The 21,235-nt window shown below is 40.9% G+C and overlaps 1 protein-coding gene across 1 annotated transcript in view; it reads right to left on the bottom strand.

The window, feature by feature from the left end:
• Cdca2 (cell division cycle associated 2) overlaps window positions 1-21,235 on the bottom strand; it is a 39,724-nt gene that overhangs the window by 10,083 nt on the left and 8,406 nt on the right. Inside the window, exons 5-12 of the mRNA XM_021203624.1 lie at window positions 20,039-20,205; window positions 18,603-18,678; window positions 13,936-14,264; window positions 12,484-12,556; window positions 11,734-11,966; window positions 9,823-9,898; window positions 8,178-8,260; window positions 6,823-6,957 (exon numbers count right to left, since the gene is read on the bottom strand). Of these exons, the coding sequence (XP_021059283.1) occupies window positions 6,823-6,957; window positions 8,178-8,260; window positions 9,823-9,898; window positions 11,734-11,966; window positions 12,484-12,556; window positions 13,936-14,264; window positions 18,603-18,678; window positions 20,039-20,205 (1,172 nt within the window). The remainder of the gene's footprint in view (window positions 1-6,822; window positions 6,958-8,177; window positions 8,261-9,822; window positions 9,899-11,733; window positions 11,967-12,483; window positions 12,557-13,935; window positions 14,265-18,602; window positions 18,679-20,038; window positions 20,206-21,235) is intronic.

Below are 21,235 nucleotides of genomic sequence, written 5' to 3' on the forward strand. Positions count from 1 at the left end.
AGGACCTTCAGAAGAGCAGTCAGTGCTCTTACCCGCTGAGCCATCTCTCCAGCCCCCCAAATTTAGTCTTAATCATAGTGAAATCTTAATAACTTTTTAGGTTATTGTGTGTGAAAATGGAGTTGCAGACAATTTGTGAACTGCCATATGGGTGCTGGGAATTGATTCTAGGCCCTCAGGAAGAGGAACCAGTACTCTTAACCACTGAGCCCTGGGGCATTAATTCTAAATAAAAATAGTTTATACTTTAAACTAACTTCTATTAATGAGTGTCTCACTGTTTCTTTGTATTTTTAGTCCTTACGTATATTGTAACATATTGAATTCCCAGCTTTAAGTTTTTAAAGGAGGCTAAACTTGATATAGCAAAATTGCTTCATTCTGATCTCAATTTTTAAGAATTCTGTTCCTTATAGCCATGAAAACCATATGCATGGCTCCAAAGCCTAATCTAAAAGAAAAGCATATATTTTCCTAGTTACCAGTCCCCATAGGCTAATGAGCCTACATTTTTTTCTTTAAAAGTCAGTGTGTTTGTGTGTGTACATGCTATAGCATGTATGTGGAGGCTAGCAGATAACTTTGAGGGGAACTGATTTTTGCTTTCCACAAGGTAGATCAGGTAGAACAAATTCAAGTCCCAGGGCTTGCTGACAAATGCTCTTATCAGATAAACTCTGCTGCCAGTCCTGGATAAACTTTTTTTTTAAGGAATTAAAAACAAAAAAACCAACTCTGTACGTGTCTATTTGCATAAATATATACACATTCTTGTTTTCTTAGATAATGGCAATCCAGGAATTAGAACCAACCTATCAAAGTCATCACATGCTTGGTAGGTGTAGTGGTTTGAAAAGGTATGGCCCCCACATTCATGTATTTGAATGCTTGGTCTATAGGAGTGGCACTATTGGGAGATGTAGTATTGTCAGAATAGGTATGGCCTTGTTGGAGGACATGTGTCACTGGTGGGATGAGCTCTGAGGTCTAAGCTGCTTAAGCCCAGGCTCGTAAAACACACAATTCTTTTCCTGTTACCTGCAAGGAACTCTCAAGTCCTTGTCCAGCACCATGTCTCACTGCGCACTGTCACACTTCCCACCATAATGGTCTAGACCTCTGAAACTAAGCCAACCCCAACTAAGTGTTTTCCTTTTTAACAGTCATGGTCTCTTCACAGCACTAGAAACCCTAACTAGGACAGCAGGCTAACATTTTCATCAGTCTAGATGCTGTTAGTTTGAGATCACTGTGTGGCTGGTCTATCCTAAGTCCCTAGTTTGCAGATGCCCTTTCCTGTGTCTGCACATGGTCTTTCCATTGTGCACAAGCACTTCTGGTGTTATATCTACATTTTTGCTTCTCATAAGAACAGTTAGATTTGATTAGAACCCACCCCCAATGACCTCATTTTAGCTTAATCTCTATAAAGACCATTTAAGGGCTACTTGAAAATGTGACTTGGCTGGGCAGTGGTGGTACATGCCTTTGATCCCAGCACTTGGGAGGCAGAGGCAGGGGCAGGCAGATTTCTGAGTTCAAGGCCAACCTGGTCTACAGAGTGAGTTCCAGGACAGCCAGGGCTATACAGAGAAACCCTGTCTCGAAAAAACAAAAAAAAAGACTTAATGAGAGAGGAGCAGTAACTGTTTTTGATACACAGTTTATAACTTTTTTTTGTGCTAAATATGTAAGTAAGAATATTCTGGCATCATTCCATAGCAGCATATGGAAGTTTTCTTCACTATTTTTTACAGCTTTGTAATACTTACTTTGCGGATAGTCTACTTTATCAATCAAGTCTCATATCAGGTGGCATTTGGTTTGTGCTTAATATTCTGCCTTACAAAGATATAATAAATTACTTTGGACACATTTCTTTTTGTATTATTGTCAGTGGATCTTTGAGACATTCCTAGAACTAGGAATGCTAAGTCAAAGGGCAAATGAATACCTGATTCAGCTAGATCCTTCCAAATTCACCTCTGCCCAGAACTGCTTCACCAGAGAAATGAGTGTACCTTTTTGTCCATTGCTACCAACTCCTGCCACAAGAGGACTTTCCTTATTCTGATGATCAAATGGTCGCTGAAAGCATTTTAATTTCTGAGAAATTTGATGCCTCTCAGATTGTCTCTTTATAAGCAAAGTCCACTCTTCTACTATCTGTGTGCTTTAGTTTCATACTGACATGTGTATGTCCTGCCTTTCTACTGTACCAGGAGTGGGGGTTTGAATGAGATCCCTTCTATAAGTCTTTGGTCTCCTGTTGGTGGCTGTTGGGGTAGATTAGGAGGTTAGGCCTTACTGAAGGAACTATGTGATGGTGGGTTTTGAAGTTAAAAGAATACACACCATTTGGATTTAGCTCTCTCTGTTTCCTGCTTACAAATGGAGATGTGAGCTCTTGGCCTCTGCTCCAACCGCCTGTCACCATGCCTTTACACCACCATCTATCTTAAACTATCCCTATGGAACCTAAGACCAATGAAATGTTTTCATAAGTTACCCTGGTCATGGTGTTTTACCATAGCAACCAAAAGGTTAACTTAGAGAACAGGCATTCTTAAGTCTCCTTTAGCTTGAAAAGCCCTCTCTTTAATTTTGAGAAATGTTGCATTTTTATTTATTCTATTAAAATCTCCTCCTTCCTTTCTGAATTCTAGTGAAGTCCCTTGGATGGGTTATCCACCTCTCCTATGACAGCCTTTCTTGTACTCTACTTTTTTGGAAGTTCCTCTATTCTCTAGTTTGACTACTATTATATAGTCATACGTGCACATATATATGCTTATGTGGGGAAGGGCTGTGGTGAAAATAGATTTGATCTTTCTTTAAATACAAGCAAACAGTGAATTAATTAATACAATATTGAACAGTTCCAGACTGGCTTTTCTTCAACCAATGATAACGCATGCACAATTAAACAAGCACAAAAGCATATTTCAGTATTTCCCACAACCCGTCACCTAGCACTGTATGTATACAAATAGCCAGGTTTTAAGAACTACAAAGCCATTCTCTCTATTTCTGCTGTTGCTCTTTTAAAGATCCCTATCAGAGCACAGGCACCCATTAAAACATCTGAGATGTGCCATGATGGGTTTGAGATGTGAGCATGTGTTGATGAGAGACAGCACCATGAACACCTGTATGAGAAGATGCCCCCATTGTCAGCCCTGGTCTCAGGATTAATAAGAAGCCATGATCTCTCTTTAATGCCTCACTTAGTGGACTATGTGCTGTTTTACTTCCGATCTGGTCTTTTACTTAAGATTATTTTTTATTGCTATTTTTAAAATTACCTATCTGATGGCACAGTCATTGTACTACAATATCCCACAAATAAGGCTCGAATGTGAACAAAATGAAAAGGGAACATGACTTGAGTGAGCAAAGGCAGCAAGCAGTCCTAGTGACCCACTGTACTCAGGTCCCGTGGGGACGTCTGCAACTGTACAGGCTTCAACACTGAGAAAAGGTCAGGGATTCAAGGTCAACTTTCATCTTCATGTCTGATACTTCCTGGACAACCGCTTTCAATGGATGCACATTTTTACTCCACACAGCTTCCTTACTGGAACCCCAGCAAGACAGTTAACTTTTGTGGACAGTTAAATTTACCAGACCTAGTGTCTAGTTCTTCCTGCTGCCAGCTGATCTGGATATAGAACGTTCCTCTCCTTCTCCAGCACCATGTCTGCCTGCACTCTCCCAGGCTTCCTGCCATGATAATGCACTAAACCTCTGAAACTGTAAGGCAGCTCTCCAGTGAAATACTTTCTTTTCTAAGAGTTGCCTTGGACAGAGCATCTCTTCACAGCAACAGAGCTAAGACACTGACTCTCCTGACAAGGAAATAGTGTATTTTCCTGTATTTGGGAACCATCCAGGTGCATCAGGATCAAGATGCAGCATTGCCCCCAGTTGAAATCATCCATGCAACACTGGAGGGGAATCTCAGCTCTTAGGCAGCTGATGCATCTCTGCCCTGGTGTTGGTGACATGCAGTGAGCACTGTGGCCATCTGTCTACTTCTTACAGGTTCAAGGGCATGGGCCACTTATGGAGATAAATGGCTGAGCAGCTTTGAGAAGACGGATGGAGGCACACAACCACCTGCAACATCCTACATTTCCATTTTTATAATTATTTTTCTGTCCCCTTTTTATAGAATCCCTTTAATTTCTTTAACCTAACAAAATATGTGTGTGTGTGTGATTCTTCTGAGGTCAGGCTTTTGTTTTGTTTGTAACTTATTAGTACTGTTCTCTTTTAAAACAACATTGGTTCCAGTCAAGGATCAGATTCATCATTAAGAACAGACTACACTGATGATAAGCATTCCCTGTGTGCTCCAGCTCAATCTCCTTACTGTATGGAAATTTTTCTTAGGAACTTCAGGTGTGGTCAGGTGGGGTACGGCAGGGCAAAGTAGTGCAGTTTAAGCTAAGTCTCAATTGTTAGGCTTTGTGTTAGGGTTAGAGTTGGCTGTCAAGACTGTGGGAATTCACAAATGCCAGAGTGGGGCTTTAACCTAGGTGGCAACATCTGTTCTCAACATCAGGGTGGGAAAGGGGGCTAGCATGCCAACTGGTGCAGACTACTCCATATAGACAACTTCAATTCATCTGTTTTTCAGTACTACTTCTCACGCTTCTCATCCATTGTACCTGCCAATTCTGGGACAGAGTCTCTTGGGATTCCCATAAGCAGGCTGGTTCCCAGATCCCTCTAGTTCCTTCCCTAGCACATTCTGAACTGTAAATCTTTCCACCTCTTCTATCCGTCAACATGTTCCCATCTGCCTTGTCTTCTAGAAATTCATTGAAGGCTGTCATCTGTTGCTTAACACCCCTTCTCATTGCTATTCCACTTCTATTGCTTATACTACATCAATTACAGTAATCCAGCAGGGTCTTGGGAGGGATTAGGGCAATCTAATGTTGATTCCTTCCTGAATTTTCTGGCCACTAACTTGCAGGAAGAAATATATATGCACTTTTCTTAACTGTGTTTTTTAAAGCTATAGATTTAAAAAAAAATGAATTTCTTTTACAACAAGTGTCATGCATACCATTGAATGAACACAAACAGACTTTTAAAGCAAGATAATCTTTCATCATTTCCCTAAGCCTAAAAGAGAAAAGAAAGCAGAAAAAATGCAGTTTCTTCTGAATTTGATAACTATGGGGTATTTGTGCTAATCAATAAGGAAAGGTAATCCTTTTTGTGTATGGAACAAGAGGGAAGTTCATGGGATTTTTATGTGGGCTTCCTGAGGAGCTGGACTAATTTTAGAAATGATGATTTTAGAAGGTGTGTAAAACAGGCAGTTGGACATAAATTTACAAGTCAAGAAGACATGATTTTAAAACTTTATCATTAATAACCTCGCTGCCTATGAAGTCACAGAAAGCAAAGGATTTATAAGGGCAGAGAGTAGAATCCTAAGGAATATGTATGCTAAGAATGTGTGGAAGAAAAATCAACTTTTAATAAATATTGCAAGTGAGTGTTTTATTATGTTAAATGCTTTTGAAATGTCCATTGTGAATAACACTATAAAGTTTGCACTGATCTTAGTGACTAAATGACCATATTTACTGGAAAAGTAATTCAGGTAAAGTGCAAGATGAGATTCAATTTTAGGTAACATTTGAAGCCATGACTTTAGATGAAATCACCCCCACATCTGTGTCTCGGCAGTGATATTAGATGGCAGAAGGAATAACTAATTTGGAGCTGAACCATTGCCAGGTAGACAAGCTGACTGAAAAGGACTCAGAAATGCAATTACTACAAGAATGGATGAAATAACTCAAGAAATTCAGAAAATGTAGGAAACAAAATTGTGGATATCTGAAAGCTTACGAGTAGTCAAAGAATCAGGGTATCATTATTGGTAGAATGACTACATAAGGGATGGCATAAAGTGGATAATGGATAGACGCAAGGCTCAGGTCAGAGAGAAAGCTAAGTTCGTGTTTCTAAGCAAGCATCACCAGAGGGCCAAGGGAAAGGAATGCTATTAATGATGTGTAATCAGTTAAGCACACAACAATGCCAGCCAGCACTTGCAAAGTTGGCTTCAATTCTTTCTTTAGACAGAGGCGACTGTGGCTACTGGATGACACCAGGCAGGTCCCTGCAACATGTAGCAAGCATGGCCAGTTACAAGGAGAGTTTAAAGATGCAGGGCTTGAGGCCGCCTTGACTGTCAGGGTTGCTATCATCATGCTGGCACGGTACAGCTTCATATCCTGAAGCAGCTCACAGTGCAGGAGGTATGTGGCCCCCTTCACAGAGGATTGGTCTGTCCTACAGATACTCTTTTGGGACAATCATTCTGTCACTGTCACAATTAACAGGCAAAGTTCAATGAGTGTGTGCTTAACAACCAGGTTTGAGTGTGGCACCTGGGAGAACAAGACAGCAACTGGTGCAGGCGCCCACAAAACTTTTTCCTCAGGATCAAAAGCATTAAAGATAAGATATACACATCCATGAAGAATCTTAAGAGCTTGATATGACACTTAAGTTCCCAGCACTGGGCATTGAGAGAGGAAGGAAGATGCTGAGTGTAAGGCCAACCTGGGCTACACAGGGATACATGGCAAAACAAAGAAACCAAAGTAGACTACTTAAGATGAGAAGCAGTTCCACATGCGTATTGCTACTGTGCTGGATGACATAAAGATGAAGCAGATCCAGATGCAGAACTAGTTCCAGGTCATTAGAAAAGATACTTCCCTGTTTGCCTTACTACACAGGGAGGAAAGGTACTGTACCATATGTATTAAGTGTGAAAAGCATTCTTGCCTGTTTCTTTTTAGGAAGTGCTTTGCTTGTGTGCTTTTTTTCTTGAGATTTCCTCTTGCTTATCTCCTCTTTACGGGGCTCAGCTTGTGTAGTGTATGAGCTGCAAACACCCTTTCCTGTAGATCTCAGCGTCTGCTATAAAGGAAATCAAAGTAAGGACATGTAGAACACAGACACCTCAGAAGACAGTCACCGTCCATGACATGGCCCAGGTTTCACTTTAACCTTTCTTCCTATGATAGGCCCATCCTGCTTGCCCCCCACCTTCAGTACTCGGTGCTAAAACTCAGACTGGGTACCCACTCTGTCACTGAGTCAAATCTCTTATCTATTTTTATGTATTTCATTAGAGGTACATTAATCCAATTTAAAAGAAGGAATTATTAATTAACATTCTCCAACTTATCAAGCATAGATTGAGAAGGATATTGCATTAGGAAGAAAAAAAGTAATAAAAACTAGTGGCTTATTAATTCACCAGGTATTTATTTACTGTTATTATATTAAGTCATGAACTATAAGTTAGGCTAGAACATACGATTTTCATCAAGACATCCAATAACAGTATAGGTAATGCTTATATACAAAGATGTCGACAAAGATTCAATTATATATAACTTAATGAACAAAACAAAAAGACAAGCAGCCAATGAAAGTGATGCTTATACACTGTCAGTTGAATGCCACCACAGAAAACAAACTAAACAGTTTAAAAAGGCATTACTAGCCAGGTGGTAGTGGTACACAACACCTTTACTCCTAGCACTCAGGAGACAGACAGATCTCTGTGGATTCAAGGCCAGCCTGGTCTATAGAGTTCCAGATAGCCAGGGCTAGACAGAGAAACCCTGCCTTGAAAAACCAAAACCAAAACCAAAAAGGTATTGTACTAAGTTACTTTTTGGCTCTTAATTTTATGTGGATCTTCTCCACATACAATGAAATTCATAATCATACAGATTTAAAATTAAATTAACAAGTAGCTTGCCTTTTATAGTAATACAGTTCTGAAGGGAAGCTCTTGTTCTAGTGGATTTTCCTAGTAGAATTAAAATCAAACCAGCAAGACATGACTCCAGGTTACAGATGAATAAGACAAAGTATTAATTCTTAACAGGACCCATCAAAAATCAGGATTTTCTATACCACCATGACCATGAAGATTCTTTTTTTTTTTTTTTTTTTGGCTTTTCAAGAAAGGGTTTCTCTGTGTAGCCTTGGCTGTCCTGGAACTCGCTCTGTAGACCAGGCTGGCCTCAAACTCAGAAATCTACCTGCCTCTGCCTTTTAAGTGTTGGGATTAAAGGCATGCACCACCACTGCCCGGTGACCATGAAGATTTAATAAGTATTTACCTTTCTTCTTTGAGAAGTCCGTGTAGGTCTAATACTGCAGATTATTTCTTCATCTTTATTTAAAGAACTGCAAGTGTTAGTGTCTGATATCAGGAAACAAGCAAAATTAGGTTCTTAGCATAAAACCAAAATGGACGACATAGTTAAAGGACAGCATAGTGTTTTCTGAGTCACAGTTGCTTTTAAATGTCATATTTAGGCACGGGAAATATATAGGGGAATTAAAGACCCAGACAGTGTTTAGAAGAGTTCATGTTGCTGAGTATACAGACCGAGCACAACAGGAGCATAAAGCAGAGCACTCAACTGCACCTCAGACATGCCTGGTGGTTGTAACAGCACAAAGGAAAGATAGTGGGATATGTTCAGAGCTTAGAACATGGCAGACTAGAGTCTATATCTGTAACTTAGTCATTACAGCTTTCGAGTCTAAGCTCACAAACCCAGGATCTCAGAAGGGAGGATACATGAATACATGGTTCATAATCCAAGTACTCACAAGATGGCTTTGTCAGCCAAGTCTGGTAGGTATGTCAGAAAAATCAGGAAAAATGTCTTATGATCACAAAAGACATAAAAGTATATACTTGGCAAGTTCATGCAATGAGAATACCATGCTAATGGTGGGTAAGACTTATGGCCATTTAGGAATGGTCCTTACAATCCAAATTGTTTCACTTTGTCAGTTGTGAAAACACAGAACTCTATTATTGATCCTCAATAGGCTAAGAGATTGGCAGCATTGTGCATTATCAACTTGAAGCAGTGAAAACCCATTAAAGTTAAATGTGGGTGATTATCAAGTATAACATTTGCAATTGAAAGAAGGGGTAACTTTTCATACAAAGTATTTGGTTTTCTTAAAATCAAGAACATATTGTGGTATCACATATGAAAAATTAAAAATTAAGAGATTGAGTTTTATGTGCTAAAAACAAGAATTAAGGGGCTGGGGCGGCAGCTCGGTTGACCTCGAGGACCCGAGTTTGATGCCCAGACCTATACAAAAAAGTCAGGTACTGGGGGTGGCGAGATGGCTCAGCAATTAAAGAGTATTTGCTGCTCTTCCAGAGGATCCAAGTTCAGTACCCAGCACTCATACTGGAAGGCTCACAACTGCCTGCCCAGGGGGATCTGCCATCCTCTTCTAACCTCTGTAGGTACAGCATACATACATAAACATGGATAGCAATACATATAAATAAGTAACTCAAAATTTAAAAAAAATAAAAAGAGAAGCTTATGGCATGAGATGCAATCCTAGGGTTGGGAGGATTCCTAGATTCTAGATCAGTAGATTCTCAGTTTGTTGGACAACCAGCTAGTCTAATGACCAAGCTCTATACTAATGACAAAACCCGTTTCAAAAAGCAAAGTGCTAGGCAAGGCAGCGTGTACATTTCTAATCTCAATGCCATGGGAGAGTGGAGAAAGGAGGATTACTGGGGCTTGCTGGACACTAGCCGAGCTTCAGACTCGGTAGGAGAGCCCATCTCGAAGGAGTAAAAGCAGAGTGTGGGGGACAGCACAGGACAGATAATGCCCCACTTCATGCACGTGCACACATGTGTTCTCTCTCTCTCTCTCTCTCTCTCTCTCTCTCTCTCTCTCTCTCTCTCTGTCAGAAGACAAACACAAATAATACCTGGAGGAGTCTCAGAGAGTGAGGATTTACTAGGACTCAGATTTGCAAATGATCCCTGAGGTGGTTCTATGTTTTCCTAAGAAAGGAAAAAAGGACAAATTAGATACCATTAAGTTCAGTGAATATGTAAATGACATGCCAAAAAGAAAATTAATGCCTTATTTTGGTAGGAGGAATTATAAGCATAGAATAGAAATAAAATTAAAAAAAAAAAAAAAACTAAAAGAAAAAGAATAGAAAATAGAAGGTCTAAGCTAACCAAAGATAACTTCATATCTCTGAGTGGCCGCCTTCATAATGCAAATGAATTTGTCAACTGCAACCACCCCAACCAAGGGTATTAATCACTGACAAGCTACTTTTTGGTTTGTTTAAAATTCCATTGTCAAAGTTCTACAAAGCAAATTAAGAAACACCATCTAGTATTACAATATTTTTCGATAAAATTCATGGTGAGATGGCAAAGTAAACAAGATTTCAAAACCTTCTCACATAATTGTAAGATAGTAACTATTGTTCAAAGAAAAATATGACAATTTGAAAAAATTCCCCTTTCATACCAGTTTGCTCACATGTCTTTCTGATATTTAATCGGAAATGCTCAATTTCACAAGACACCTTTTCTGCATGGAATGAGATGATTGCACAGCCTTTCTTTTCCGTCTTACTTGGAAAATTGTATACAAAAATCAATATTATAGTTTGCTTAATTATATGGCAGAATTCCTTAGAAAAATTACTACTTTATGGGAAAGTTTTAGTGACAATTGAAATTCTTTTTTTTTTCACCTTTTTAAAAATTAGGTATTTTCTTTATTTACATTTCAAATGCTATCCCAAAAGTTCCCTATACTCTCCCCCTGCCCTGCCCCCCTACCCACCCACTCCCGCTTCTTGGCCCTGGCATTCCCCTGTGCTGGGTCATATAAAGTTTGCAAGACCAAGGAGCCTCTCTTCCCAATGATGACTGAATAGGTCATCTTTTGCTACATATGCAGCTAAAGACACGAGCTCTGGGGGTACTGGTTAGTTCATATTGTTGTTCCACCTATAGGGTTGCAGACCCCTTCAGCTCCTTGGGTGCTTTCTCTAGCTCCTCCATTGGGGGCCCTGTGTTCCATCCAATAGCTGACTGTGAGCATCCACTTCTGTATTTGCCAGGCACTGCCATAGCCTCACAAGAGACCGCTATATCAGGGTCCCATTCCTCCTTAGAGTAGGGAACAAAATACCCATGAAAGGAGTTACAGAGACAAAGTTTGGAGCTAAGATGAAAGGATGGACTATCCAGAGACTACTCCACCCGGGGATCCATCCCATCATCAGCCACCAAACCCAGACACTATTGCACATGCCAGCAAGACAGCTGAAATTCTTTAACATCGGCTACTGAAACAGTGCTCCCTCCTGAGTGGGGGCTGATGCTTTACCTGTTTCAAAGACTGTCCACGGTTTATCTGAGCTGCTAAAATGTCAGCATGCAGTTGTTAATAAGCCCCTACTGTCCTTGGAATCTTGTTAGGATACAGTAATGTCACCTATTCTTCCTAACACTGGTCAACTTTCTTCCTCCCCTCACCCCCCGAATTAATTTGATTGAAGATTTACTAAAATGTGTTTACCACTGCATGCTTATTTTCTCCATCTTATAAAATAAGTTATTTCAGTTCTCAGATGGATTTTTTTCATATTTTAATGTCTCAGACATCTGCGTGTTTTTTCCTTAGTGATATAAAACAGTTACATCCTATAACCAACAGCACTTAGGTTTCATGAAAGTACTGTACATAAGAGACTGAAATATGGCATGTCATCTGACCTTCATAATTTCAAATCATAATTTTCATGCAAAGGAAGGTGAAACCTGATGGAAATAGGAGCAAGCTTTTTCCTGGGATTTTCCACACTTACGAGGTTCTCCTCCTTGTCATCAAAGTTTGGCTGAAGGAACTGCTCATGAACAGGGGACTGCAGGGGACTGGTAGTTTTTATGGTCCTTGGGCGAACAGGAGTTCCTCCTTTACACAATGGAGTATTGGCTGGTAAAGACTCATCAAACACTTCAGGGCTTAAGTCCTCTCCAAACGTAACTCTCTTCCTCTTCCTCAGATTCAGACAGCCTGGTGTTTGACAGTTTTCTCTTCCTATAGACAATAAATGAGACTATGTTGAAAAATTAAACTGTTTTTCTTACCTAAAAGGCATATACTAGAATGTTTGAATGTGGTACATTCAGCTATTTGTACAATAATACAATTTGTAGAGAAAATTCAAATGGGTGAAAACTATACTTTTAACTAAAATAGTACTGATTTTCAAACAAGGTAATTATTTCAAGTGTTAATAAAATCAGAGCATCTGAAGTTTTGTTTACAAGTTCTGCCACTAAGTAAAACTTTGTATGTATATGTGGTTCTGGGGATTAAAAACCCAGGTCCCTCACCCATGTCAGGCAGATAGATCATCTACCACTGAACATACCCCTCCAGCCCAGATCAACTGAGGCTCTCGAAAGACACCTTTCCCTTCCCATTGTTCTCCATTCCCAAGTCATTTCAGACACAGTGAAGCATGAGCAGATTGTCAAAAACCTGATGCATTATAGCAAGCTCTGAAAACAAAATAATACCCTTAGTTTAAAAATAACTGTGAGTAACATACCTGCTCTTCCCTCTTTGCAAGAGTCTGAAGGACATGGGATCAGATGAGCCCCATCATCACAGAGGTTGAATTCCTAATCAGAATAATGACCAATCAAAGATTTTATTCCTCTTATAACATTAAAAGTCACTAAAAAGGATGGGATTGCGGAACATTTTTTGAAGAGTACCTTTATTAATTTTAGCTTAAAACACCATGCTGAAAAGGCTCAAGTAAAAGCCTCTCTCACCTTTCATTTCTTTTTTAATATTTATTCTTAAGTGTATGAATATTTTGCCTGTATGTACAGATGTGTACCACATGTATGTCAGCTCTTTTGTAGAGGCCACTGGGTCCCCTGAAACTGCCATCACAGACAGTTGTGAGCTGCCATATGGGTGCTACGAACTGGACCTGGATCCTCTCTGTAAGGAGTAGGAAGTGCTGTTAACCACTGAGCCATCTTTTCAGCCCCTGGTTTCTATATTTTAATAAGTAGTATTGTGAGCCAAAATTGAGAATAGAAATTACTGAGTATAGGTTAAAATCATCCCATTTTGATCTGGCAAGCTAACCAATGTGCAAGTGACTATAGGTGTCAGATCAGGCAGCCTTTAAGGTCCAAGCATGAGAACTGCACTGACATAAAAAAGACACAGCAGGTAAATGATGGCAAGAGGGAGCTTTGCCATAAGCATGAGATCAGCACTTTTAACAAGCATGAAGTTTCCACCTGAATTACCATATTCTTGAGCAGGAAATCTCTGTCTATGTTTATGCAAAAGATTAGAGAGTACACAGTATAAAGGAAGAGAAGGTATAAGCCTGCAGGGGAGAGCCAGGCCTGCATGGGATCACCACCTACACTTTAGCCTCCCCCAAAATCCCTACCCAGCCGATGGTTGTGCGTACTGCTCACAGTCCAAACTATAACGCCCCCAAGAACTGCTCTGTCCCAATCATGCCTCTTGATCAGCAAGCTCTGGAGTTAGTCCTTCAGGGAAACACATTCCATCCACTAGACAGGGAGGATATGTACAACAAACCATGCAATATTCCTATATACATGCCAAAGGTACTTATGGAGCCGCTTCCAACATGCTACCTATTTCCTGGCAGCTCCCTCCTGCCTTAGGTTATTGCCCTCATAGAAATATGGATGGCTGAAGAGGCAGGTTAGACCCACATGTCTGGAATGAGTAAGCTAAGGACTGAGGCACTGATCGTGAACTAATTTGGCAATGCAGTTAATTACAATTTGGATTAACTTTTAGACATATAGTCTACCTACATTAAATTCTGAATACTAGTCTATTACTTGAAAACAGAAACAATGTCAGAATAGTACTGTGACTTTAAAAAATGGAAAACAAGTGAGGGTTTCCCTGTACACCAGTGTGACACATGGATCTCCCTTACTACTCTGAAGCAAACATCTCTGAACTCCTTTGCTTTAGGAAGCATGACTCTTACCTTTCCATTCTCTGAGAACAGCTTACCAGGTTTCTTCAACACAGAACGAAGCACAAAGTTCTTGGCGGAGGGGGTGCTGCTCCCGTACACAGGAGTCACTGGAGACCTGGTAGCAGTGGTCTTGGCGGAGGGGCTGCTGCTCCTGCACACAGGAGTTGCTGGAGTCCTGGTGGCAGTGATCTTGGCGGAGGGGCTGTTGCTCCCACACACAGGAGTCTCTGGAGACCTGGTGGCAGTGGCTGTCCCAGAGCTCAGGAGTGTTACAGGTGTGTCAAGTGGAAGAGCATCAACTGATCTTGTGCCCTCTACACAGTCAGTCACTGCAAGTCCTTCAAGGAAAGAAAGATGAGATGTCCAAATCTGCTTCTTCCAGGCACAAGATACTCACAACACTTACCAAGACGGTAATACGGTATTTAAAAATTGCACTACTGAGTCTGGAGCTCAAAGGCAGGGGGGGTGGACAGTTTAAGGCAGCTGAGGCTATGCAGTAAGATCCTGTTTCACAAACCCAAGTGCTAACAGTATTGCTTAGTGGCAGAGTGATTACCTAATGTCTTGGTTAGGGTTTTACTGCTGTGAACAAACACCATGACCAAGGCAACTCTTATAAGGACAACATTTAATTGGGGCAGGCTTACAGGTTCAGAGGTTCAGTCCATTATCATCAAGGCAGAAGCATGGGAGCACCTAGGCAGGCATGGTGCAGGTGGAGCTGAGTGTTCTACATCTTCATCTGAAGACTACTAGAAGACTGCCTTCTAGGAAGCTAGGACAAGGGTCTTAAAGCCTACGCCCACAGTGACACACACACTCCAAAAAGGCCACATCTCCAAATAGTTCCACTTTCTGAGCTAAGCATATACAAACCATCACACCTAACATATGCTAGGATCAAACCCTAGTAACATAAGATGAAAAAGAAATTCAATTCTAAAACTCCCTGCTTCATTTGGACAAGAACAGAAGACAGAGAAGTAGCACTGGTCACACACTTTACTACAAGGCTATCACAAATAAAGATAAGAGGTTTTGGCTCCTGGGTCAGAGGATGGGAAAAAATGCTGAGAGTGAGCCTTGCACTGCAATATAAAACTAACCTGAGCCAAACCTTGATAATGGTAGTTGAAATGGTAGCCATTTTACTACTCAAGATGGAGGCATTTCAATATGTAAACACAGTGGGAGTGAAAGGAGGGGACAAGGAGAGAGAGTATCAGTCCACACAAAAGCTGCCCGCCAAACACACAGGTTCCACATTGTCAAGTGCAGGGAGTTAAATCTGAACTCTACTCAGCAGTGAGGCAGGCAAAATCTGACATAAAGGGAAAACCCTGTATGACATACACACTAAGACATCATATGTGCACACAAAACATGTTCTAGCCATCTAAATCTGTAGGCATGTTTGCACTGTGTAAAGGTTTATCCTTGTGTTATTCAATTGCTGATTTTTCTGCCCTCATTTTGTTTCAATCTGGATGCAGCATTGTAATGCTTATATCAAGAATTTCTCGAGTTTGTTTTCTTTTTTTTTTTTTTTGGTTTTTTTCGAGACAGGGTTTCTCTGTGTAGCCCTGGCTGTCCTGGAACTCACTCTGTAGACCAGGCTGGCCTCGAACTCAGAAATCCGCCTGCCTCTGCCTCCAGAGTGCTGGGATTAAAGGCGTGCGCCACCACGCCCGGCCTTGAGTTTGTATGAACAGTTTTTATCATTTATTCTCTGCCTTGTCAATAAATACTGATCACCCAATGATTGGGCAGAAGAAAATTAGGACAGAAGCATCTGCAATCCAGGGAGAGAAAGACACACACACACTCAGAGAGAGAGAGAGAGAGAGAGAGAGAGAGAGAGAGAAAGAGAGAGAGAATGTTTCAGACCTGTCATGAGGATGAAGAGATGAAACAAGGAGACTCCAGAAGAAAAGAACATCTGAAGCCCAAAGACCCAGATTGATGATAATATGCAAGTATCATGGGATCATGGCTGGGGAGGTAGACAGATTAGCATAGGGGTTATTATAGATCATTTAAGTATCTAACTGTTGATATGCAGCTTGAAATAAGTCTTGATTTCTCTGTGTAGTTACTGAGGGACTAGCAAGGGTAAAGAAATACAGCTGATGGATTAATTCACCATTTACACATATTCAAAATAATTCACTTTACATAAAACATGATTCTCAACTTTCCCAATGCTGCAACCCTTTAACACAGTTCATCATGTTGTGGTGACCCGACCATAAAATTATTTTCATTGTTATTTATAACTGTAATTTTGCATACTATATGAATAGTAATGTAAATGATTTTAGTTGGCCAAAGAGGTTACGACTTACACACAGGTTGACCACTACTGATCTAAGTGAAGCTCAGCAAGGGAAGGTGTGTGGAGGCATGATTGCTAAGGGAGGTGTGAAGTGCCTAAGCAGCAATGCTGAGCACTTGGCACAGAGGAGCAGCAAAGCCATCAGAAGGCCAAACTCTTAGTAGCACCACAGCGGACACAGACCTACTTGACAGGACTTTCAGGTAGAGACAAGAGGCAGGAAGTGGAGAAGGCAAGGAAGAGAGCAGGTGCATTACACAGGCTTCTTTTAAAAGGCATTACTTAAATTTGTGTTTGTGTCTGTATGCGTGTGTAAGCACATATGTGCAGGAGCCTGCAGAGCCCAGAAGTGCCAGATTCCCTTGAAACTCAAGTACAGGCATCTGTGAACCACCAACACAGGTGCTAGGAGCCTCTAGGTAAGCAGGCACTCTGAATGGCTGAGCCATCTCCTAGACTAACAAAGAACTTTCTAACCTGTCTGACCCATGGACAGGTTCATCAAAAAACCAGGCAGTCTGAAATATTAGACTACATTAACAAAACCCCACTGCTCACAGCATCGCTTCTTCCCCTGTTCTGGGTAGGAGTAAGTGGAGTACTTAAAGGAACATGCCCTTGTTATGATGCTACCACTTTGATGGATTGTAGAACTGGGTATCAATAACATTAAGTCTCCTGAGGATGAAACAGAGGACTGCCAAGAAGGTGGCAGTACCTTATTTTATCTAGGTGACAAACATAACTTGGCCTTGTGCCTTATCTGCACAGGAAGAAACCCATCCATCGACCTTAGAATCAAAATCAAAAGAATGAGCAGATATTCACTGCAAGAAAGGTGAAAGAAGTTCAGTTTGAAGCTGAAAGAAAGCTCCAGGAAGAAATTTAGATCATTAAGAATTAATATAAACAAACAAACAAAATGGGGACAAGTGGAACAGAAATAGGTATCTAAGGTCAGTAAATACAGAAAAACCCCTATTTCCTCTTACATGAAACATTTGATGGTTTAAAGCAAAAATGACAACATGCACGAGTCACAACCAACTAAATGTGTATGTGTAAAAAGGACTATAAGTCACAGGAAGGAAGGGTATATCAGCAAGACACAGGGTGTATAAACTTGTGTGTTTTATGTACAGCTATACATATGACCAAAAGGACCTACAAGAATGTATGTTGGGCCGGGCGGTGGTGGCACACCCCTTTAATCCCAGCACTCGGGAGGCAGAGGCAAGCGGATTTCTGAGTTCGAAGCCAGCCTGGTCTACAAAGTGAGTTCCAGGAAAGCCAGGGCTATACAGAGAAACCCTGTCTCGAAAAAAAAAAAAAAAAAAAAAAAAAAAAAAAAAAAACAACAACAACAACAAAAAAGAATGTGTGTTGGAATCCCAGAGCAAGAGAACAAGACAGAATGAAGTATAGCTCAAAAGAGAGTAAATACTAATACATTAACACAAAGCTTTTAATACAAAGCATATGGCAAAATAGTAGATGTAAAACAAGCCATATTAATAATTAGTTGAAATGTTAATGGGCTAAAGCAGAGAGATCTCTAAACTTGCAATCCTAATAATTATGAGGTAAACCCAGGAACATTAGGAATTCAAGGTCCTCCCCAGTGAGTCTACAAGACTGTCTGAAAACACAAACAAACACACACACACACACACACACACACACACACACACACACACTCACGAATGGTAACAACAAAATACAGATTGTATATAGTGCATTGCTAGCAGTCATAGGCCCTACTTTTATTCCTCCCACCGCAGCCCCAGTAAAACAGAATCTCATTGTTTCCCACGATAGCTTGACCCTTAATTCTCCCGCTTCAGCCCCACGAGTCACAGGGATTACAGGCATGTGCCACAAAGCCTTGCTGGCCCCATCCTTATACTGCTATTATAGTAATATACATTACTTTACTATTATCATACTATTATTCCACAAGTTTGGAAGCGCATCACTAATTTTACTTTAAAAGTTAAGAAATGTCTATTGATGCGATGTCTATGGAGTGTGTCCGTGGGTCCATATGGAGCCCACATGGAAGGCAGAGCAGAGCTTGTAGGAAGCCTTCTACCATGTGGATTTGAGGGACTGAACTCAGCTGTTGGGGTGGCAGAAGCACCTTCTCCAAGCCATCTAACCCACCTAATACTTTGTGATAGCAGTGAAAATAAAGGGCAGACAGCACAGTGACCCCAAACACTTACAGTCCCCGTAACACAAGAACCACTGTCCCTCATTTCAGCTTATAGACACACTCATCACAAACGTCTATGAATGGGGCAACCTTCGTTTGCACCAAGGAAAAATGCAAACTTACCCTGGGAAGCCTCCTTGAGCTCTGGATGGGGAGCAGTCATACATCCCGGCTGGGCTGAACCGATGTCAGGTGACTTCTGGGAGAAAAGATGAAGGAATCAAAAGCAGAACATTCATTACTAACATACTGCTGATACTGCCTTTATGGAGATTTCAATAAGCACTGCGGATAACTGAAAATCTGTAGTTCAACTGATCTCATAGCAGGCTAACATACACAGGAACTAGTAACAGCACTCATGCTGAACATTCCACAAAATGATTTTCAATCCCAAAGAAAAGTTTATGTAATTCATTTTTGTTGCCCACTGAAGCCTAGAGAGCTGTGCTATATATTATCCTCTAAACAGGAAATGCTCAAAAAGCATATCCACATGAATTCAGGAATTAATTAATTTCTCTTTGTGATTTATGTCTAATGAATCAAAGTTCTGGAGAGAAACAATTACTATTGCTTCTGCCAAATGATCATTTTATATTAACTTGAATAAAGCAGAGAGAAGGAGGACCATAAGCCAGTTCTTGTGTTACCAGGACTGTAGAAGTGTTTGGGGACCACTGTGCTGACTGTCCTTTATTTTCACTGCCATTGCAAAGTATTAGGTGGGCTATATGGCTTAGAGAAAGTGCCTATGTCACCCCTACAACCTGAGTTTAATCCCTAGAATCGAAATGACACAACTCTCCTCTGACCTCCACATGCACTCCGTGATACTCAATGCAACCAAGCTGTGATGGTGGGAGGCATCTCTGCTGAGAAGGAACAAAAACCTCTGATCATAGAATGAAGACACAAAGCAAGAAGACATGGTCATGTGACCCCACAACTGCACAAAGGTCACCAATTCCAGGAGCAGTCTTTGTCTGACTTTAGTAAAATTCACATAGGTTTTTGCCTTTTCACAATCTTGACAGACTTTAGGTTGCCACAATCCACAAAAATTCCTAATGCTCCTTGAAGCTCATAGAAGAGAAAAGATGAACTGCAGAAGAGCCTGCTTCACAAGCAGTCTCACGGAAGACAGGGCAGGCAGCACTCCAAGTTTCAGGAACCGATACTCCAGTTGGTACCTAAATCATCTGCTTAGGGATTTCAGGGCCCAACTCGAGACCTAGTGTCGAACCATCATGTAGAACACCTCATGCAGAAGACCCTCAAGCCTTATCTTCCCACAAAAGTAACTCACACAACCAATCTTCCCAGCTTCCAAACCAACACACAAAAGAGTCAGTCACATATAAATATAAGACACAACATGGACACATGCATACACACACACACACACACACACACACACACACACACACGCACACACTCATTCGAGAGCCATAGTAACAATGTGGTGAAACTAGGAACTCATATCACTAGTCCTTACAGTCTTCAACCTGTCTATGCAGAAAGCAACAGCTCCATTTATGTGTGGAAACCACAATTACCTCAGCAAGATCTGTGGAGGCACGCCCAGTACACGCTCTGTCAGCAAGGGCTTTGGTGCCACTGAGATAATTGTCAGGGCTGTCCTGGGAGGATATTCTCCTCCGCTTTGAAGAGGAGGTTACAGGGAACCCAGACTGCTGATATTCAAGAAGACCTTCTTTTCTGGCTATATGCACAAAACAAAAACAGAAACAAAATGACATGGGGATAAATATTTTCTTTTATATTTATCATTTAAAAATATCCATTATAATAAAATAGTGCCAATTTAGTGTTTGTATGTACATCATCAGTGAAAAGAAATTTCTACCCGATTTCAGTCAAAAAGGGAAACTGAAGGCAAGTGTGGTGGCACATATCCATGTAATGCCAGCACAAGGGAGGCTAAAAGAAGAGACCAGCAAGTTCAAGGCCAGCCTGGACTCCAGAGCAAACAGGAGACTAGCCAGGGCTGCAGGATGAGAGCCAGAGAGGGCTGAGGATAGGAAGCAGTGCTGCCTGCACTCACCTATCACCCTCCCTCTCGCTGCTCGGTGCAGCTGGTGAGTTAACGAAGCCTCTGCAAGTTGGGACTGAAGACCAGTGTCTCTTCTCTAAGAATCCTCTAGAACCTCAGCTCCATATTGGTACTTACAAGGCATGCAGCCTTATGGACTGAGCAGCACCAGGTTCTCAACGACTTCAGGGTACAGCCAGCAATTGCTGTGTTATCTAGCCCATAGCATGCAAACCAATCTAACAAATCCCTGTCCAATATATATTCACTCCCTCCATTCTATTCCTCTAGAGAACCTTAGGATCCTACCCTTGGTGCATCGGCCTGCAAACCACATGCTGGCAAAACTTGAAAGACATAGTTAGGTTCTAATTTGATTGTACTTGATTTTTATGCAAAAAAGAAAACACACACACAGAGAAAGAAAGAGAACACACGATTGCAATGTGTTCAGTTAACTCTATGTATAAAAGGATTTTAATAACATCATAATTACAAAAATGAAGTAAAAAAATTAAAACCTGGACAACAATTCAAATAATAGGTAGCTTATAAGCTACAAATTAGGACACCTGAGCAGGTTCTGTATCGTGCAGCAGATAAACTGGATTCTGCTAAGTAGTTAAGAGTGTAAAGTACCGGAACCTCAAGAGAGCCAATATTTTGTCAACTACTTGTGTTTAAAATACTGTCACTGAAA

The sequence above is a fragment of the Mus pahari genome, chromosome 8, assembly GCF_900095145.1.
Source record: "Mus pahari chromosome 8, PAHARI_EIJ_v1.1, whole genome shotgun sequence".
NCBI lineage: Eukaryota > Metazoa > Chordata > Mammalia > Rodentia > Muridae > Mus > Mus pahari.